The 18,205-nt window shown below is 42.3% G+C and overlaps 1 protein-coding gene across 1 annotated transcript in view; it reads left to right on the top strand.

The window, feature by feature from the left end:
* The window catches only part of LOC124113322 (phosphatidylinositol glycan anchor biosynthesis class U protein-like), a 126,794-nt gene that overhangs the window by 646 nt on the left and 107,943 nt on the right, over window positions 1-18,205 (top strand). The window contains exons 2-5 of the mRNA XM_046473604.2: window positions 300-364; window positions 4,295-4,363; window positions 4,595-4,657; window positions 10,617-10,720. Of these exons, the coding sequence (XP_046329560.1) occupies window positions 300-364; window positions 4,295-4,363; window positions 4,595-4,657; window positions 10,617-10,720 (301 nt within the window). The remainder of the gene's footprint in view (window positions 1-299; window positions 365-4,294; window positions 4,364-4,594; window positions 4,658-10,616; window positions 10,721-18,205) is intronic.

The raw sequence follows: 18,205 nt of genomic DNA, 5'->3' as shown, positions 1-18,205 counted from the left end.
GACAGGTTACTATGAGCATTTTATTTAGCAGTGCTTGCATCACAAACTAGCAAGGTGTAAGTAATATTCATTATTGCTGGATTGGCTTGTTTTCACTTTGTAAGTTTTCGCAAATGTGCAGCTATCTTTGTTAATTAATATTCTCTATTCGTGGCGAGGGTTATGACCTAACACCAACAAAAGGGAGATGACTTTCATAACAGTACTCCTTTGAGTCATAGTGTCAGTGAGTGTCTTCATGTGTCCTGTTTATCAGCAGATCAGATACAAAATGAGTTCTAATATTGATATTGTTTCAGTTCAGGAAGGAATGGCTTTACAAGAAACTTATATTTCGCCATACGCAGGAGATATTTTTCACGAGGTAAGTACACAATAGCGTTTTCAACTCAAACCATTTTTATGGTATCTTAAAGGGGCACTGATCGAAAACAATTCCTGGGACTGGTTGCTGCCTTTGTTATTGTTTTTCCTGTGAGTACCTAGATGATATAGCAGAAATGTAGACTAGTTCGCGACCTAGCTGTGCTGCACCATTGGTAAGCACATTTGTCACTTTTATTGATAGTATAAGGGCGTATGGTCACTTTGATCAGTAATGGTGACGGTGTTTTGATAAGTCACTCGCTTGGAAATTGTGCAATTTTCATTTACACTTATATTTAAATATATAAAAATAAAATAAGTAAATATTTCACCTGCGCATTGCTTATTTTAACGTGTTTATATTTTTACAGTCAAAATGTGCAAAAAATTTACATAGGAAAATTATTAAATGCCTAATTATTCAGTTATTTTACAAATTGACTGAAAAATGTGTCCATCTGTATTATTATGATGGCGAATTCCAAACATTTTTGTGTTTAATATCATCACCTAGTGACTGAAAATGTTTGGCTTAAAAGTTCATTTCTATAGTGTTTGGCTTCTAATCAAGATCCGGGGTAGAATAGATTTTCAGCAACCCATGCTTGCCGTAAAAGGCGACTATGCTTGTCTTAAGAGGCGACTAACGGGATCGGGTGGTCAGACTCGATGACTTGGTTGATGCATGTGCCAAAAGTGAGGTATTTAAAAAAAAAAGTAACCTCAGGGATTTGTTTACTTGAATTTTGTCCTAAAAAGTTAGGTAGGTATAAAAAAAAACGTTCTGGAGTAACAAAAGTAAAACAACTCAATTTTTCAAGAACATTTCATCATATCCCTGACACTCAGCTTGTGCAGAAATGGCAATATAACAACATTTATTGGTGGAAATGCATGAAAGACGCCGCTATTTTGGCAGCATGAGCATTGTTTAACTCTTTCAACACCAGCCAACCAGAAGATTACTGCTGTTACACCAAGTTCCCAGAGACTCTTGTGTGATAGATGAAGCCAACATTTATCAAGGAAATTATCTGCTTGTAAAACATCTTTGCTACTAGATCTACATGTTTGGCTATACACTATTGGAAAGGTCTAATTAATCCTATTGTTTATAAATATGAAAATTATGTGTATTACATTATTTAAATAATTCATTAACAACTTAATTAAGTTTGTTTTAGATTAAAATAATGTAAGCTAAAACATTCATAACATCCAGATTAAGGATCAATGAAGCGAGAATTTCACGATTTTCGGCAAATATAAGATTTACTTAAATCCACTTACCTATTTCTATATTTTCATTTGTTTAGGTAGTTGGAACGTTATTTCAAAAAGAATTACAAACAATATCTGTCATCACCCATTTCCCGATGATAGTGGCTGTCCGCTCACAAACACGAAGAAATACCTCCGTTTTTGAAGCTTTGTATGAATAACACGTATGTCGGAGGCTGCCATGCCAGTTTACAATACATTAAAAAACTTATATTGTTTCACTGACATAATTTGCAGCAAGGTTCGTTATTGGTCAAAATTGCGAGTAAGATTGTACGAAGTCTTCACGTCTGGTCCATTTACAGAGAACACTGAATACCAAAGGCTACTCGGCCAGAGCGGCTAAGGCCATCACGATGGCACATCGCCCAACCACCAGGAGCCTCAATGATGACAAGTGGCAAACCTTCGAGATCTTTTGCAGAAGTAAGCACCAAGACCCCACATCTGCATTGCCTCAATTCCTGGCCGAGTTCATGCTCCATCTACTTACCAAACGTAAACTCAAGGGCAGAACCATCATGACCTACCTTGTGCCGCTCAACTCCATCCTGGTAGTTCCGAAAGATCGATGCATGACGATAATCCCGTAACTCCAGGCACTGCTCCACTCATTCAGACTGGAAGACCAAAAGGCGAAGTTCCGTCCCCCAGCTTGGGACTTGAACGTCATTCTCACCTCGTTCTCACCTCGAAACGTCGAAACGTCGTGATTCTACATTCTGACGAAAAAAGACGATCTTCCTAATGGCGCTCGCCACTGCAGCCTCTGTTGGTGAGCTACACGCCCTAGACGTCACACGGGTCCGCTTTGAGCAGGGAGCACATGGAGCCGTGCATCTGGGCCTGTGCTTGGACTTCATTGCAAACAATCAGCTCCCAGGCCAGCCCGATAGATCGTTCCTCATCTCCCCCACCTTCGATTGTGGGCACGGAAGATGAACTAGAGCTCCGTCTATGTCCGATTAGAGCGCTTCATTGCTACATCCGACGATCCAAAGAACGCCGTAGACAACGACGACTCCTCTTTATACTGGTATCTGCGACCTAGCAAGCGGAAGTCAGCCGCAACACGATCGCCCTCTGGCTGAGAGCCATCATCCTCCAGGCCTATGAGGCCGCAGGATTGGAACCCCCACGCTCTTACAACCCACATGAGATCCGGGCAGTTGCTTCTACCATGGCGCTACACAGCAACTGTTCTCTACGTGCCATCATGGAGGGATGTTTCTGACGATCCAACATGGTCTTCGCCAGTCACTACCTGCGAGACGTTGCATTAGAGGATGTGCAATACACGCACAGCTTTGGTCTGTTAGTAGTGGCCCAGCAGGTCACCACTACTACACGTCATTGACCACGCCTCCAAGTCAGGAGCCTGCCTTTCGACCTCCCCTGGCGTGAGCCCTGGAATTGAAGGTTCATACCTCATTTGCATACGGCTCGGTGCTCCAAGAATTTACTAGGGAACAGAGTCTTGAAATAAAAGATGAAAGTCCACATCTGAAGGTATGCCTGCCTCTGGTTCCATCCGATAAAGATGCATTAAGGAGTAATGCAGGATAAGTAAAAAATCTAGTAAAATCCTAGATATTTTTTATATCTGTATACTTATCCTGCATTACTGCATCTAAAGGGACCCACCCATCGCAGATCTACCTCCCCACGATGCCTTCCGATGTTTCGGACTCCAGAGTACTGTGAGGATCCGTTACGTCACTTCCTTTGGTCACGTGGGAGCTGCGTGATGGGCTGGCCTCTCAGCTAGTTGGAGCAACTTCTTCAAGCAAAGACTTTCACACAGCTCTTTTCTCTGTCAAGAACAAGCAGTAATATGCATTATGGAGTAATGCCGGATAAGTATACAAATATAAAAAATATCTAGGATTTTACTAGTATCTCCTGCCACGAATTGGAAGGCGATATAGGAATGGGTTCTGTCCTTCTGTTCATCCCATTTCGTTTCAGGAGCAGAACTCAAACACCATGAGATATATTTTAACCAAACCTGCCACAGAGATAGATCTAGTGGTGAACTGGTGCCGTTTGATAGTTTGGGATTTTTTATTGATGAATTTTTCGAGTTTCAATGACAACGACTTTGACTGAGACTGAAAATGACGGCAGTGCTCCTTTCCAGAGCAGATCTTGAAAACAGTACTATATTTCTTCATACAAATGCAAACAGAGTGATTTTTCTGCTTATTTGGATCTTTATCCCCCTATTTTTCAAATATTGATGAAGTTGCATGCAGCTTTATCAATACCAAAAGACAAAAATGGCAGATAGGTGTCCTGTAAAGTCGATGTGTACCAGATGTGATGTAATTGCTGAAATATTGATTGCCCGTGGGACTTGAAACGTTATACAATTTTTAAAATGTGTGAAGCTGTGGGATTGAAATGCTTCATTGAGCTACATGATGGACCTACTTTTCTAACGATATAATAGATTAGATTTTTAAGTAGGCGCACATTGGACACTTGAAAGAAGCTGCTGGCTTGACCTTTGAAGCATATCAACTTAGGCTGGTAAATGTTACCCAATACATACCACTTCATCATGTCTACATTGTTGGAAACATTCTTCCTACATGCAATTATCCGCTAACTACTGCAGTAAGTGTGAGGTGTGTTTTATTTGCAGACACCCCTCCTCCTGAGGCTGCTCCAGTATGTGGCCAAGGTACCACAGATGACAGACATTCTCTTTGTTGTGAGTTGAAACAAAACTTTTGCATTAACAACTGTTATTTGCACTCTCAACAGCATAGTTATTTTATCAAAAATGAATTTGCAGGAACAAATAACTTTTCAGAACTAATCAAGTCTTTTGATTGATCGTTGGCTTTACTAACAATGTTTTGTCAAAGTGATGATGCTTTTGCTCCATTGTGATGGAAACAGGTGTATGTACATGATGTAGTGTTTATTTATGTAATTGCAGTTCATGGATGTACTCATTGGTATGGTTCTGTCCAGAATTGCTATGGAATTTGGACGATACATGGTAAGATTGTTACTTCAACTGTGGCTGTCTATGAATTGCATCACCTATGGGCTTTCTTTCCTCATTAAGCTGATACTAACTGTGGTAACCGTATCTTTGTGCTTCTCCCTATTTAAACGGTTTCGATATTGACTTGTTGCTACACAGAATTGTTTATATAGCTAAATCAAGCCTTGTATGGTTACCGCAGCTAAGCTGACACCATTTGATATACCTGACAAACTTTTCAGGCAGCAATTAAATCACATAACTCATTCCATCACATTTATGAACTGAAACAATACTCTCATGCATCGTGTGTCTTGCATTGTCCGTTGGATGTCATAAACATCTTCTCTTGAGAAACCACTGGACCAGTGAAATTGAAACTGGTCATTCTTGTTTAACACCAGTGATAACACCCCAATTCATTCAAGAAGTAAATGAATCAGATTTTCAATATGACCGCCATTGCTGCCGTATTGTAAAAATATTTATGGCCATTACATAGCCATTTATTGTCCAAGTGGAATATAATAAGATGTGCTTAATTAACACTGGGGCTCAAGACATGTGTTCTGTCTTTTCCTATGTTTTAAATTTGTACCTTTATTTGACCTGTTCACTTTGTCCATGCTACTGACTGTAAACATAATCTCTTCAGAAACCACTGGACCAATGAAGCTGAAACTTCACAATCACATGCTTCTTCCCAACAATGATAACACCCCAATTTGTTTAAGAGGTTTGAAACAGATCTGATACAGCAGCCATATTGAGAAAATGTAATGGCACTTCTCTGTCATTTTGGTTCAGAATACAATGTTTCACCACCTATGTTCCAGTGTTTGCAATATTTTCAATGTTGTTCATGGCTATGACACTGCTTTTTGACTATGGCAAAGAAGTATTTTTGGCTCTGAATATTTCTCCCATTAAATTGCTGGCTTAAGAGATGTATGTTTGGTGATATATCTTGTTGACATCAATAAATTCTTGTGCTAGTTTTTAGTCCTCAGGCTTTATGGTCAACTTCATGTCACAATGGCTATACAGATGTAGTGCTGCATGTCACAATGGACATACAGATGTAGCACAACATGTCACAATGGACATACAGATGTAGTGCTTCATGTCACAATGGACATACAGATGTAGCACAACATGTCACAAGGGACATACAGATGTAGTGCTGCATGTTACAATGGACATACAGATGTAGTGCTGCATGTCACAATGGACATACAGATGTAGTGCTGCATGTCACAATTGCTTTACAGATGTAGTGCAACATGTCACAGTGGACATACAGATGTAGTGCTGCATGTCACAATGGACATACAGATGAAGTGCTGCATGTCACAATTGCTTAACAGATGTAGTGCAACATGTCACAGTGGACATACAGATGTAGTGCTGCATGTCACAATGGACATACAGATGTAGTGCTGCATGTCACAATGGACATACAGATGTAGTGCTGCATGTCACAATGGACATACAGATGTAGTGCAGCATGTCACACTGTCTATACAGATGTAGTGCTGCATGTCACAATGGACATACAGATGTAGTGCTGCATGTCACAATGGACATACAGATGTAGTGCTGCATGTCACAATGGACATACAGATGTAGTGCTGCATGTCACAATTGCTTTTCAGATGTAGTGCAACATGTCACAATGGCTATACAGATGTAGTGCAACATGTCACAATTGCTTTACAGATGTAGTGCAACATGTCACAATGGCTATACAGATGTAGTGCTGCATGTCACAATTGCTTTACAGATGTAGTGCAACATGTCACAATTGCTTTACAGATGTAGTGCTGCATGTCACAATGGACATACAGATGTAGTGCTGCATGTCACAATGGCTATACAGATATAGTGCAACATGTCACAATGGCTATACAGATGTAGTGCTACATGTCACAATGGACATACAGATGTAGTGCTGCATGTCACAATGGCTATACAGATGTAGTACAACATGTCACAATTGACATACAGATGTAGCGCAACATGTCAATGGACATACAGATGTAGTGCAACGTGTCACAATGGACATACAAATGTAGCGCAACATGTAACAATGGACATACAGATGTAGTGCTTCATGTCACAATTGACATACAGATGTAGTGCAACATGTCACAATAGACATACAGATGTAGTGCAACGTGTCACAATGGCTATACAGATGTAGTGCTGCATGTCACAATGGACATACAGATGTAGCGCTACATGTCACAATAGACATACAGATGCAGTGCAACATGTCACAATGGACATACAGATGTAGTGCTGCATGTCACACTGTCTATACAGATGTAGTGCTGCATGTCACAATGGACATACAGATGTAGTGCTGCATGTCACAATGGACATACAGATGTAGTGCTGCATGTCACAATGGACATACAGATGTAGTGCTGCATGTCACAATTGCTTTACAGATGTAGTGCAACATGTCACAATGGCTATACAGATGTAGTGCTGCATGTCACAATTGCTTTACAGATGTAGTGCAACATGTCACAATTGCTTTACAGATGTAGTGCTGCATGTCACAATGGACATACAGATGTAGTGCTGCATGTCACAATGGCTATACAGATGTAGTGCAACATGTCACAATGGCTATAGAGATGTAGTGCTACATGTGACAATGGACATACAGATGTAGTGCTGCATGTCACAATGGCTATACAGATGTAGTACAACATGTCACAATTGACATACAGATGTAGCGCAACATGTCAATGGACATACAGATGTAGTGCAACGTGTCACAATGGACATACAAATGTAGCGCAACATGTAACAATGGACATACAGATGTAGTGCTTCATGTCACAATTGACATACAGATGTAGTGCAACATGTCACAATAGACATACAGATGTAGTGCAACGTGTCACAATGGCTATACAGATGTAGTGCTGCATGTCACAATGGACATACAGATGTAGCGCTACATGTCACAATAGACATACAGATGCAGTGCAGCATGTCACAATGGACATACAGATGTAGTGCTGCATGTCACACTGTCTATACAGATGTAGTGCTGCATGTCACAATGGACATACAGATGTAGTGCTGCATGTCACAATGGACATACAGATGTAGTGCTGCATGTCACAATGGACATACAGATGTAGTGCTGCATGTCACAATTGCTTTACAGATGTAGTGCAACATGTCACAATGGCTATACAGATGTAGTGCTGCATGTCACAATTGCTTTACAGATGTAGTGCAACATGTCACAATTGCTTTACAGATGTAGTGCTGCATGTCACAATGGACATACAGATGTAGTGCTGCATGTCACAATGGCTATACAGATGTAGTGCAACATGTCACAATGGCTATAGAGATGTAGTGCTACATGTCACAATGGACATACAGATGTAGTGCTGCATGTCACAATGGCTATACAGATGTAGTACAACATGTCACAATTGACATACAGATGTAGCGCAACATGTCACAATTGACATACAGATGTAGTGCAACATGTCACAATGGACATACAAATGTAGCGCAACATGTAACAATGGACATACAGATGTAGTGCTTCATGTCACAATGGACATACAGATGTAGTGCAACATGTCACAATAGACATACAGATGTAGTGCAACGTGTCACAATGGCTATACAGATGTAGTGCTGCATGTCACAATGGACATACAGATGTAGCGCTACATGTCACAATAGACATACAGATGCAGTGCAACATGTCACAATGGACATACAGATGTAGTGCAACATGTCACAATGGACATACAGATGTGGTGCTACATGTCACAATGGCTATACAGATGTAGCGCTACATGTCACAATGGCTATACAGATGTAGTGCAACATGTCACAATGGCTATACAGATGTAGTGCTACATGTCACAATGGACATACAGATGTAGCGTAACATGTCACAATGGCTATACAGATGTAGCGCAACATGTCACAATGGACATACAGATGTAGCGCAACATGTCACAATGGACATACAGATGTAGCGCTACATGTCACAATAGACATACAGATGTAGTGCATCGTGTCACAATGGCTATACAGATGTAGTGCTGCATGTCACAATGGACATACAGATGTAGCGCCACATGTCACAATAGACATACAGATGCAGTGCAACATGTCACAATGGACATACAGATGTAGTGCTGCATGTCACACTGTCTATACAGATGTAGTGCTGCATGTCACAATGGACATACAGATGTAGTGCTGCATGTCACAATGGACATACAGATGTAGTGCTGCATGTCACAATGGACATACAGATGTAGTGCTGCATGTCACAATTGCTTTACAGATGTAGTGCAACATGTCACAATGGCTATACAGATGTAGTGCAACATGTCACAATTGCTTTACAGATGTAGTGCAACATGTCACAATGGCTATACAGATGTAGTGCTGCATGTCACAATTGCTTTACAGATGTAGTGCAACATGTCACAATTGCTTTACAGATGTAGTGCTGCATGTCACAATGGACATACAGATGTAGTGCTGCATGTCACAATGGCTATACAGATGTAGTGCAACATGTCACAATGGCTATAGAGATGTAGTGCTACATGTCACAATGGACATACAGATGTAGTGCTGCATGTCACAATGGCTATACAGATGTAGTACAACATGTCACAATTGACATACAGATGTAGCGCAACATGTAACAATGGACATACAGATGTAGTGCTTCATGTCACAATGGACATACAGATGTAGTGCAAGATGTCACAATAGACATACAGATGTAGTGCAACGTGTCACAATGGCTATACAGATGTAGTGCTGCATGTCACAATGGCTATACAGATGTAGCGCTACATGTCACAATGGCTATACAGATGTAGTGCAACATGTCACAATGGCTATACAGATGTAGTGCTACATGTCACAATGGACATACAGATGTAGCGTAACATGTCACAATGGCTATACAGATGTAGCGCAACATGTCACAATGGACATACAGATGTAGCGCAACATGTCACAATGGACATACAGAAGTAGCGCAACATGTCACAATGGCTATACAGATGTAGTGCTACATGTCACAATGGCTATACAGATGTAGTGCTACATGTCACATTGGACAAACAGATGTAATGCTACATGTCACACTGTCTATACAGATGTAGTGCTACATGTCACAATGGACATACAGATGTAGTGCTTCATGTGACAATGGCTATACAGATGTGGCGCAACATGTCACAATGGCTATACAGATGTAGTGCTACATGTCACACTGTCTATACAGATGTAGTGCAACATGTCACACTGTCTATACAGATGTAGTGCTACTTGTCACAATGGACATACAGTTTAGTGCTACATGTCACACTGTCTATACAGATGTAGTGCCACATGTCACACTGTCTATACAGATGTAGTGCTACATGTGACACTGGCTATACAGATGTAGCGCAACATGTCACACTGTCTATATACAGATGTAGTGCTACATGTGACAATGGCTATACAGATGTATCGCAACATGTTACAATGGCTACACGGATGTAGTGCTACATGTGACAATGGCTATACAGATGTAGCGCAACATGTCACAATGGCTATAAAGTTTTAGTGCTACATGTCACAATGGCTATACAGATGTAGTGCTACATGTCACTGTCTATACAGATGTAGTTCTTCGTGTCACACTGGCTGGACAGGTGTAGTGCTACATGTCACACTATCTACACGGATGTAGTGCTACATGTCACACTGGCTAGACAGTAGTAGTTCTTCATGTCACACTGGCGTCATCGTATCCCATTTGTGTGGATCGATGCTCATGTTGTCAATCACTGGATTGTCTGGTCAAGACTCGATTATTTACAGACTGCCGTCATATAGCTTGAATATTGCTTGGTGCGGAGTTAAACAACAAACACCAACAAACCATGTCATGCTAGACCTCCTACTTCAGCTGGAGAGACAAGCCCAGGGGGTATCCAGATATGCAGCAAATGTTGAGAAGCTAGTTCTTCGAGGCAGTGATCTCAAGTGGCTGCAGACGTATGTTATTGTGGTGTGAGTATGTTTCCCTGTTAGAAGTTGAATCTTGCCAGTTGTTAATCCATAGATATGGTGATGGTAGGGGTTACAGAGTACTTTAATCTGGTGTCACATTGTGTCGGCATGCATTTGACCAAACCCATGTTACTGGTATCACACTGCAAATGCCTTGTTGTATGTTATAATTTCTGCAGCCTTTTATAGAAATGAGTGATTTTTATATGATAACTGATATAATAAAATGATAAACACTGAAAGTGTTGTGAATATTTTGGTATGTTTAAAAGTCTTATTTTATAACTTATTGCTCCACAATACTATGTGTAAAAAGTGTGGAGCAATGTAGAACATCCACCTCACTCCGTGCATGCTCGCAAGTTACTCATCATCTTTACCTTCATCGCCCAAAGTGACAGGACATGTCAGGACGTGTCATCTACGCTCTTGAATTACAATTGGATTTAGACTTGTTTATCATTTGGGTTTTCTTACTCAGTGATTTATTGTTCTCAGAAACAATTACGTATGGTTTTCTGGACGTATTTTATAAAAAAAAATGTCTGTCCAACTTTTCTTATTTGTTGTTCATTTCATTCTGTAATATGTGTCTTTCCATACCACGATTGCAGTGCCTATTTGTGTCCTTGCAAACATTCATTTCTGATGTAAATGTGCGTTTCTTGTTCACATAGGGTTTTTCCCACCATTTTTCAACTGCTTCGCATGAACTTATTTCCGTGTTGGCAGTAATACTCATTGGTAACACCTCCCTTACCAATCGGGTTATCATGTGTTTGCCTTAATGTTCGTGGGTTTCCTTCATATTTCTTTCTCATAATGTCGTAGATTTGAGAAACAATGGACAACACTGTCTTCACAGAACTTGGTCAGGCGTTGACAGCCTTACACTCCCACCAGTCTGTGAAATGCATGGTTAAGAAGTCTTTGCCCTCCCTGACTGGGTTCCCTGTTCCATGGATCCATTGTCTAGACCGCTTACAAGCGAGCACCTCTTCTAAGTGGCCCAACTTCTAGGGATTAATCGCCTCCTTCTTTGTTTTTCAGTGTGCTCTGGCACCACTACAGCGCCTATCACTATCATCACCTGCACTTCCTCAGGAATGACATTGGCTTGGCTCTTCATATCTGCCACAGATGCTTGCTGGCTGGTTCTGAATCACGCTCAGTCTTCCAGTTCGGTGTCTTCTGGCATCGCCTCACCTGGCACAGCCTTATCTCCGGGCACTGCAGCACCTGGCACCGCTTCTCCAAGCACTGCCTCTTCAGACGTTGCAACTGTCTTCGTGGTGTAGTAGTAGTGCATCTGCCCCAGAAAGTGGAAGGTCTGGGGTTTGATCCCCAGTCTTGTTATACCAAAAGATGTTGTTTCCCTGCCTCACCAGGGTTTGGCTTTTCCTGCAGTGTCAGGGTTATCAGCCATGGATGATGGGCTGCCACCCTGTGGACCAACAACCTATGTCATGAAGCCTTATGCTTGGTATAAGGTGTCACCTCTTCCTTCATCATATCCGCTTCAAGCGCCACATCTTCAGGCACTGCCTCATCAGGTGTCACCTTCCCATGCATTGTTGCAGCAAGCACTGCCTCAAGATTCCACAATCAGCCCCACTCCTCGGTTGCTGAGTACAGGGGTGTAGGAAAGCACTCTGGCAATCGGTGTGGCCGACAGTGACGCTCCTCCATTAGTTGGTGACTGGACTCTACAGCCACTTGTCATACTGTTGGCAGCAGTCTCTAATTCCTAAGACAGAACTGGGAAGAACTGTTCTATGAAACTGGGTCCAAACCCTCTTTTCTTTGCCCAACAACTAGTCTCACCTCAGCAACACCAATTGACCAGGTGGGAATGGAGTGACTGCCATCAAGGACGTCCATTACTCCTGCATGTTTTGTCCTTCTTTATACTAAATGATTGCCTTAACTCAGTACCAAGGGTATTTTGTATCATGAGGGCAACCATGGTTCCCGATCCTTTGAGTACCTCATGTCTTTATGGACTCAGCCTAGCAAAGCTAGGTGTTGACGTATTACGGGACAAGTGAAGTTGAACACACCCAGTGCTTGAAGACAAAGTGGCAGTCTAAGCCTACTGTTGGGTAATTGGATAATGTTGTGTAGGAAAAAGTTAATAAATTTTTAAACTTATCCTATCTCACACTATGCATTTCTTCTTATTCTTCGATCTTGGTGTGGAAACCGTCCTAGAACAAAGTTTTCCAGTTTCAAAAACACCACTCACCCAAACACATCCCATATATCACAAAATCACCACTGTGATCATGGTTCACGCACCACTAAAATCCTGTGTGTCACGGCTCCAGCGACCTGATTACCTGACATATCCAGCACCCTCATTCTCAATTCTAATTATACTTGAACAGAGAATTTTTGTTTAGTTTTTTTTATTCATAAAATTTAAATACCCGACTTCACTACTAAAGTTTACCATTACCACGAAGAGTGTGTGGTATTAATAACAATGTCTACTGTGTACCACCTTGTCAGAATTGGATCTCAACTTACTTAGCTAAGTGTTCGATAAAGGGGACTGTTCGTTGCTTCAAGGCGTTTAGGGTTTTCGTGCATGTTGTTTTTTCCTCCGCTTTGAAAGCCAAACGATTGTGTTATCCCCAGTGGCTGTACCTTCGTTTTTCTTGCTTAACAAGATATTAGTCAATTCGGCGATGGTGACATTGCTGTCCTTTGAGGAGGATCGCTTGCTGTCTCGTTTGACTGCTGCGATTCCTGCCTCTGTGCAGACCACGCCCCTGTGCATGTGTCTGCTCCCTTGCTTCTACAGTCATCTCGCTTTTAAATGGCCAGTGCACGGTTCTGTCGTCTGTATCCCTTCACCTAGACTAACTTTTGATCTATGAAATCTTATTAAACAAATAATTTCCCGATGCCGATACCGAGGGATCTCCACTCTACGATACACATTGATGCAGCAACACATCGATAAATCGATACATCGACACATCATCTGTTCAAGAACTCGTCCGCTAGTACGACTTTACCTGCAGGAAGCATCGGTGGCTAAGTGGGTAAGATAGCTGGCTTTGTGTGCTGGCGATTAGGTCCCTTACTCTGGCAGTGTGGGTTCGGATCGTCCTCAGTCATAAGATCGTCATTCTTCCACGGAATCAATAGACCTCTCTCTCATCGTGCATTGTACTTCTATACGCGAACTTGGACAAGGCCTTCGCTGCATTCCGTTGTCTATATTAGACAATCCAGTGATTGTCATTATGAGCATCTGTCTACGTCTTGGGATACGATGACCTGCACCAACCATATCAGCAAACATGACCAGGCATAGTCACCTCTTATGGCGAGTTTGAGATACTGACGTCTCTTCTCTACCAGGATCTTCATGTATACGGTCCACGTGCCTGCCAGCCATGAATTGTCTTACGATACTCTCCTATGATATATCACTATTGCAAGCTTATGACGCTCGAGACAGCGCACTCCCCCTATTCAGAATCGTCAAACAGACATCGCAGCCGATCTTTATCATCGACACCTTCGATTTTAGCCTGATATTCCATTACAGGTTATGATTCTTGAGACAACACGCTACCCCTTTTCAGCTTTGAATTGTCAAACAGACGGCATCATCCTGAGGCTTGATGTCATCGCAGCCGACCTTTATCATTCACGCCCTCGAATTCAGCCTGATATTCCATATTAGTTGGCATGTCTTATCCGCCCTTGCCTTGGTCAACCTACACCATTCTAACAGACGATTCGACAGGGGAGTTCGTCGGTCTTTCATCGTTACAAACGGCAGATGTTCGATGTCTGAAGATGGATTCTAGCATCATATGGGGCTCACCCAGGTACTACACCAGTTTCGTCTCATATTCTACAAGGAACGGACTGCCTATACACCAGTGTTTTTCGTTACTCTGGACAACGCTTGTGTGTTGGGAGCTTTTGACCACGTGATCAGAAAGACTGTTGTATTTCCTGTTCTGTGCAAAGGGTTGCTGTTTGTAAACAAGATTATCATGCTAACTTTATTACAGGCTGATCTCATGCGAGCCGTGTGAAGCATTTACAGTAGTAGTCAATGACTATACGTGCGGTGTGTCACATCTTCACAACTCCGTTTGTCGTCGCATTGATACCGGAATGCACTGTGCTTTTTCTGGTGCCTTGGCGATGGAATCCATCGTCTCTTCACCAGTCCGACGCGTTGCCGATCAACCTTGCAGGGCAAGTCATCCCTCACTTATTCAAGATGAGAGTTGGTGAATATCAACATTTTGTTTCGGTATATGATCATGTTCTCCACGTCCTTTTAAGGCACGGTTTCTGTTACTACCGCTCTTCCATGTGGTCCCGATTACTCTGCTTCGTACGATCAGCCAACTGGTAAACAACACCTTCAGCCTCATTTTTCTACTAGATACTAGATCACATGCACGACCGTCAAGATTTTATCATCGCTTTAGGCCAATTTTTTTTGTGTTATGTGTGCTTGAACGTCGATCTGCAGGCGAACTCATCTCCACATCAACAACTCGGAAGTTCAATGTTATACGTATGGTAATAGCTATTACACTTCGGACGACCTCTCCGCTACGCTACCCTATTCCAACCGTCACCAGTCAACAGACCACAACTGGAAGGATAACCACCCTTCTTGTCACTGGTGATACACTACCCTTTGGAATTGCCTCGACCCATGGCTATGTACACGAACTACTAAACCAATTGCTGTCAGTCACACTGGAATCCGTAATACATTTTACCTGGACGAAGGGATTCAAGCCCGGATATCAACAATTACTCGGACTACAATTTTTACGAGGAAATTATTACTTCAACTGCTTTGGTTGATAAATTATCAGAAGTACGACTTACAACCATTCCAGAATCTCAATTCCTTGGGATCAAGTCTTATGAGGCAGACTAATATCCTAGTACCAGAACACATTGAGGAAACACCTCTTGTGAAGGTCAGTGGAATCTATTGTTTGCGCAGGAACTTGTTTACACAAGCCGGTATACAACAACCACCTGTTCATGGATGCTTCATTTCAAGGTCGGGGAGCTCACTAACTTTTGAAGTAACATCAGGCCTATGGTCAGAAGCAGACAGCTCTACCACATCAATTATCTGGAATATGAGGCTGTAATCCGGGCAATATTTCATTGGACACCACAGTCAAGAAACCAACGTCTGATGATCGGGACACTCATTTCAACTGTGGCATACACTATACACTTTCAAGACAAGCTCAACTTACCGATAAAGGCAAGACATACACCAGGAGCGGCAAATGGATTAGTACACACCTTATCCAGACAAGCCAGACTATCACCAACAGAATGGAAGCTGTGGCCGAAGCACTCCAACTGGCATTAAAAGAAAAGGTTGTCTACTAAAAACCCTATTTGCATCAGATAACATGGTGTCACCAGCGCCCACTAGCCTGGCCAGTCGATGCTCTGACAATATCATGGGAGGACTAAGATGCATATGCGTTTCCCCAATCAGCCTTGATACCATGGATACTACAAAGATCCTACACACGAGCTACCTACAACTGCTGTTGGTAGCGCCTTCTGACCGACAAGAACTTGGGTTCCAGTTCTAAGACTTCCAAACTGGTCACATCTACTGCTACATTCTCCCTCCAATCAGGTTCATCCAAGACCAGAATTATATAAACTTCACGTATGGAGTATATCAAGAGCAGTCTTGTAAGAGGATTTTCCATTAGAGCAGCTAAGGCAGCCTCCTTAGCAATTCGTCAATCAACGAGAATCTCTGTGACGATAAATGAAAAAGTTTTCACCAATTTGCAAGATCCAGGGATTTCTCCAGCCAAGCTACTGTACCACAAGTAGGAGATTACCTTTGTCACTTAAGAAGTACAAGGCATCTTATGGTTCAACACTGGGCACTTACTGGGCAGCGATCAGTTCTGTACCAACTACTCACTAAAGGGATAAAACTTACTATAGTTCCCGAACTGATAGATCTACACAGATCTTTCAGACTGTGAGTAATTCAGGCGTTACCATGACTTCAGGCTCCAAGGTTTCCGCTGTTGCTGACCTTCGGACATTGATTTGCTCATACCACCTTAAGGTGGCCCTCCAGCATGGGATCTCCCTGTATTCTTCCGTCATCTGGCTGACTATGAACCACTTGTGGATAAAACCTCGAACTTTACGTTCATGTCGGCTCCTGCAGTTGTGTTAGAGGGACTCGTGCTTAGACGTCGTAGTATTCAAGGACAACTGGATCGTCTTTTCAGCCTCCACCACTCTCATTCATGGAGAGCTGATGTCATGGAAGACGTCTCACTTTGCCCAGCCTAAGCCAACAAGATCTACTTGAAGGCATCTCAGACCAACTTCTGATGTATCTTGACCGACCATCTCCACTGGCTGCGTTCTATCATCCTCAGGGTCTACACCTTTGAGGGACTACCATCCCAGCTGCTTCCAATCCTCATGAGACACGGGCAGTGACTTTCACCTTGGCGTTGGTAGTATTGCACACTTTTAGCTATCATGGAGGGATGTTCTGGGGTTCTGATATGGTCTTTGCCTCCTTTCGGAATCTCAGTCGCCTACGTCCAAGGTCACAGCAGCCACACAGCACAGATGAGGAAGCCAGCGGATTACAAGTCCCAAGTCTTGTTTCCTGTATATCCTGCAATATTTTCATGTATTGCTTATGTTAATCGGGTTTCCCAGACAAACTCCCAGAGGGAGGGTATATATGCTTGTCTGTTGGGACTTCGGTCTACGTCAATAGAAGCCACCATCCGGTGCGTCCATTTGTTTAAATGGTGTCCCAATCTTCTACCTGCTCACCTCTGTCTTTTGCACATGTGATGTCTCCGTAGTTAATTGAAGACCTGTGTGATAAATGGGTATCGTCGATTGTTGCCTCTTCTCGTTCTCACCTGATTTAATCTCTACGTGAGTTTTATAGGTTGACAAAGTGAAAAAAGAGATGCCAGGTTGGTCCGCCTTACGTCCTTAGGAGCGTATGTGTGAGAGCTGTCTTGTAGAACCTACGCTCGGCTGGGGACAGGGTGTTTTAAAGAAAAGACCTCCTCCTATCCGTTGTGAGGTTTAAGTCGTGACCGAGTAGGTGTCACCTGGCTCATGGTTATGCGGTCATTCTTGGAAAGGCGTCCTGTGTGAAACCATGGAACACATGATTCCCCGATGTCATTATGTATATATCTTGGTAGCACAAAGAGGGTTTTTTGAAGCAACCCAAACACGAGTTTATCACTAATCCTTGTAAAATCCTTTGGATTTTCCTGATTAGTTCAAGCTTCCTCGTATACGGTTATTACGTTATTGCGTTATTACGGTATACGTCTCACGGTTGGGGTCCTTACAGGCTAGGGTATCTGCGCCCCACCATCCAACTGTGGGATAAATTCATAGTGTGAGATAGGATAAGTTTAAAATTTGTAAATTTTCTAATAAATTGTATAT

This window comes from Haliotis rufescens, unplaced genomic scaffold, assembly GCF_023055435.1.
Source record: "Haliotis rufescens isolate VD_foot unplaced genomic scaffold, xgHalRufe1.0.p SCAF_19, whole genome shotgun sequence".
NCBI classification, from domain to species: domain Eukaryota; kingdom Metazoa; phylum Mollusca; class Gastropoda; order Lepetellida; family Haliotidae; genus Haliotis; species Haliotis rufescens.
Note: the sequence above shows the minus strand (reverse complement) of the source record. Positions and strands in the feature narration are given on the sequence as shown.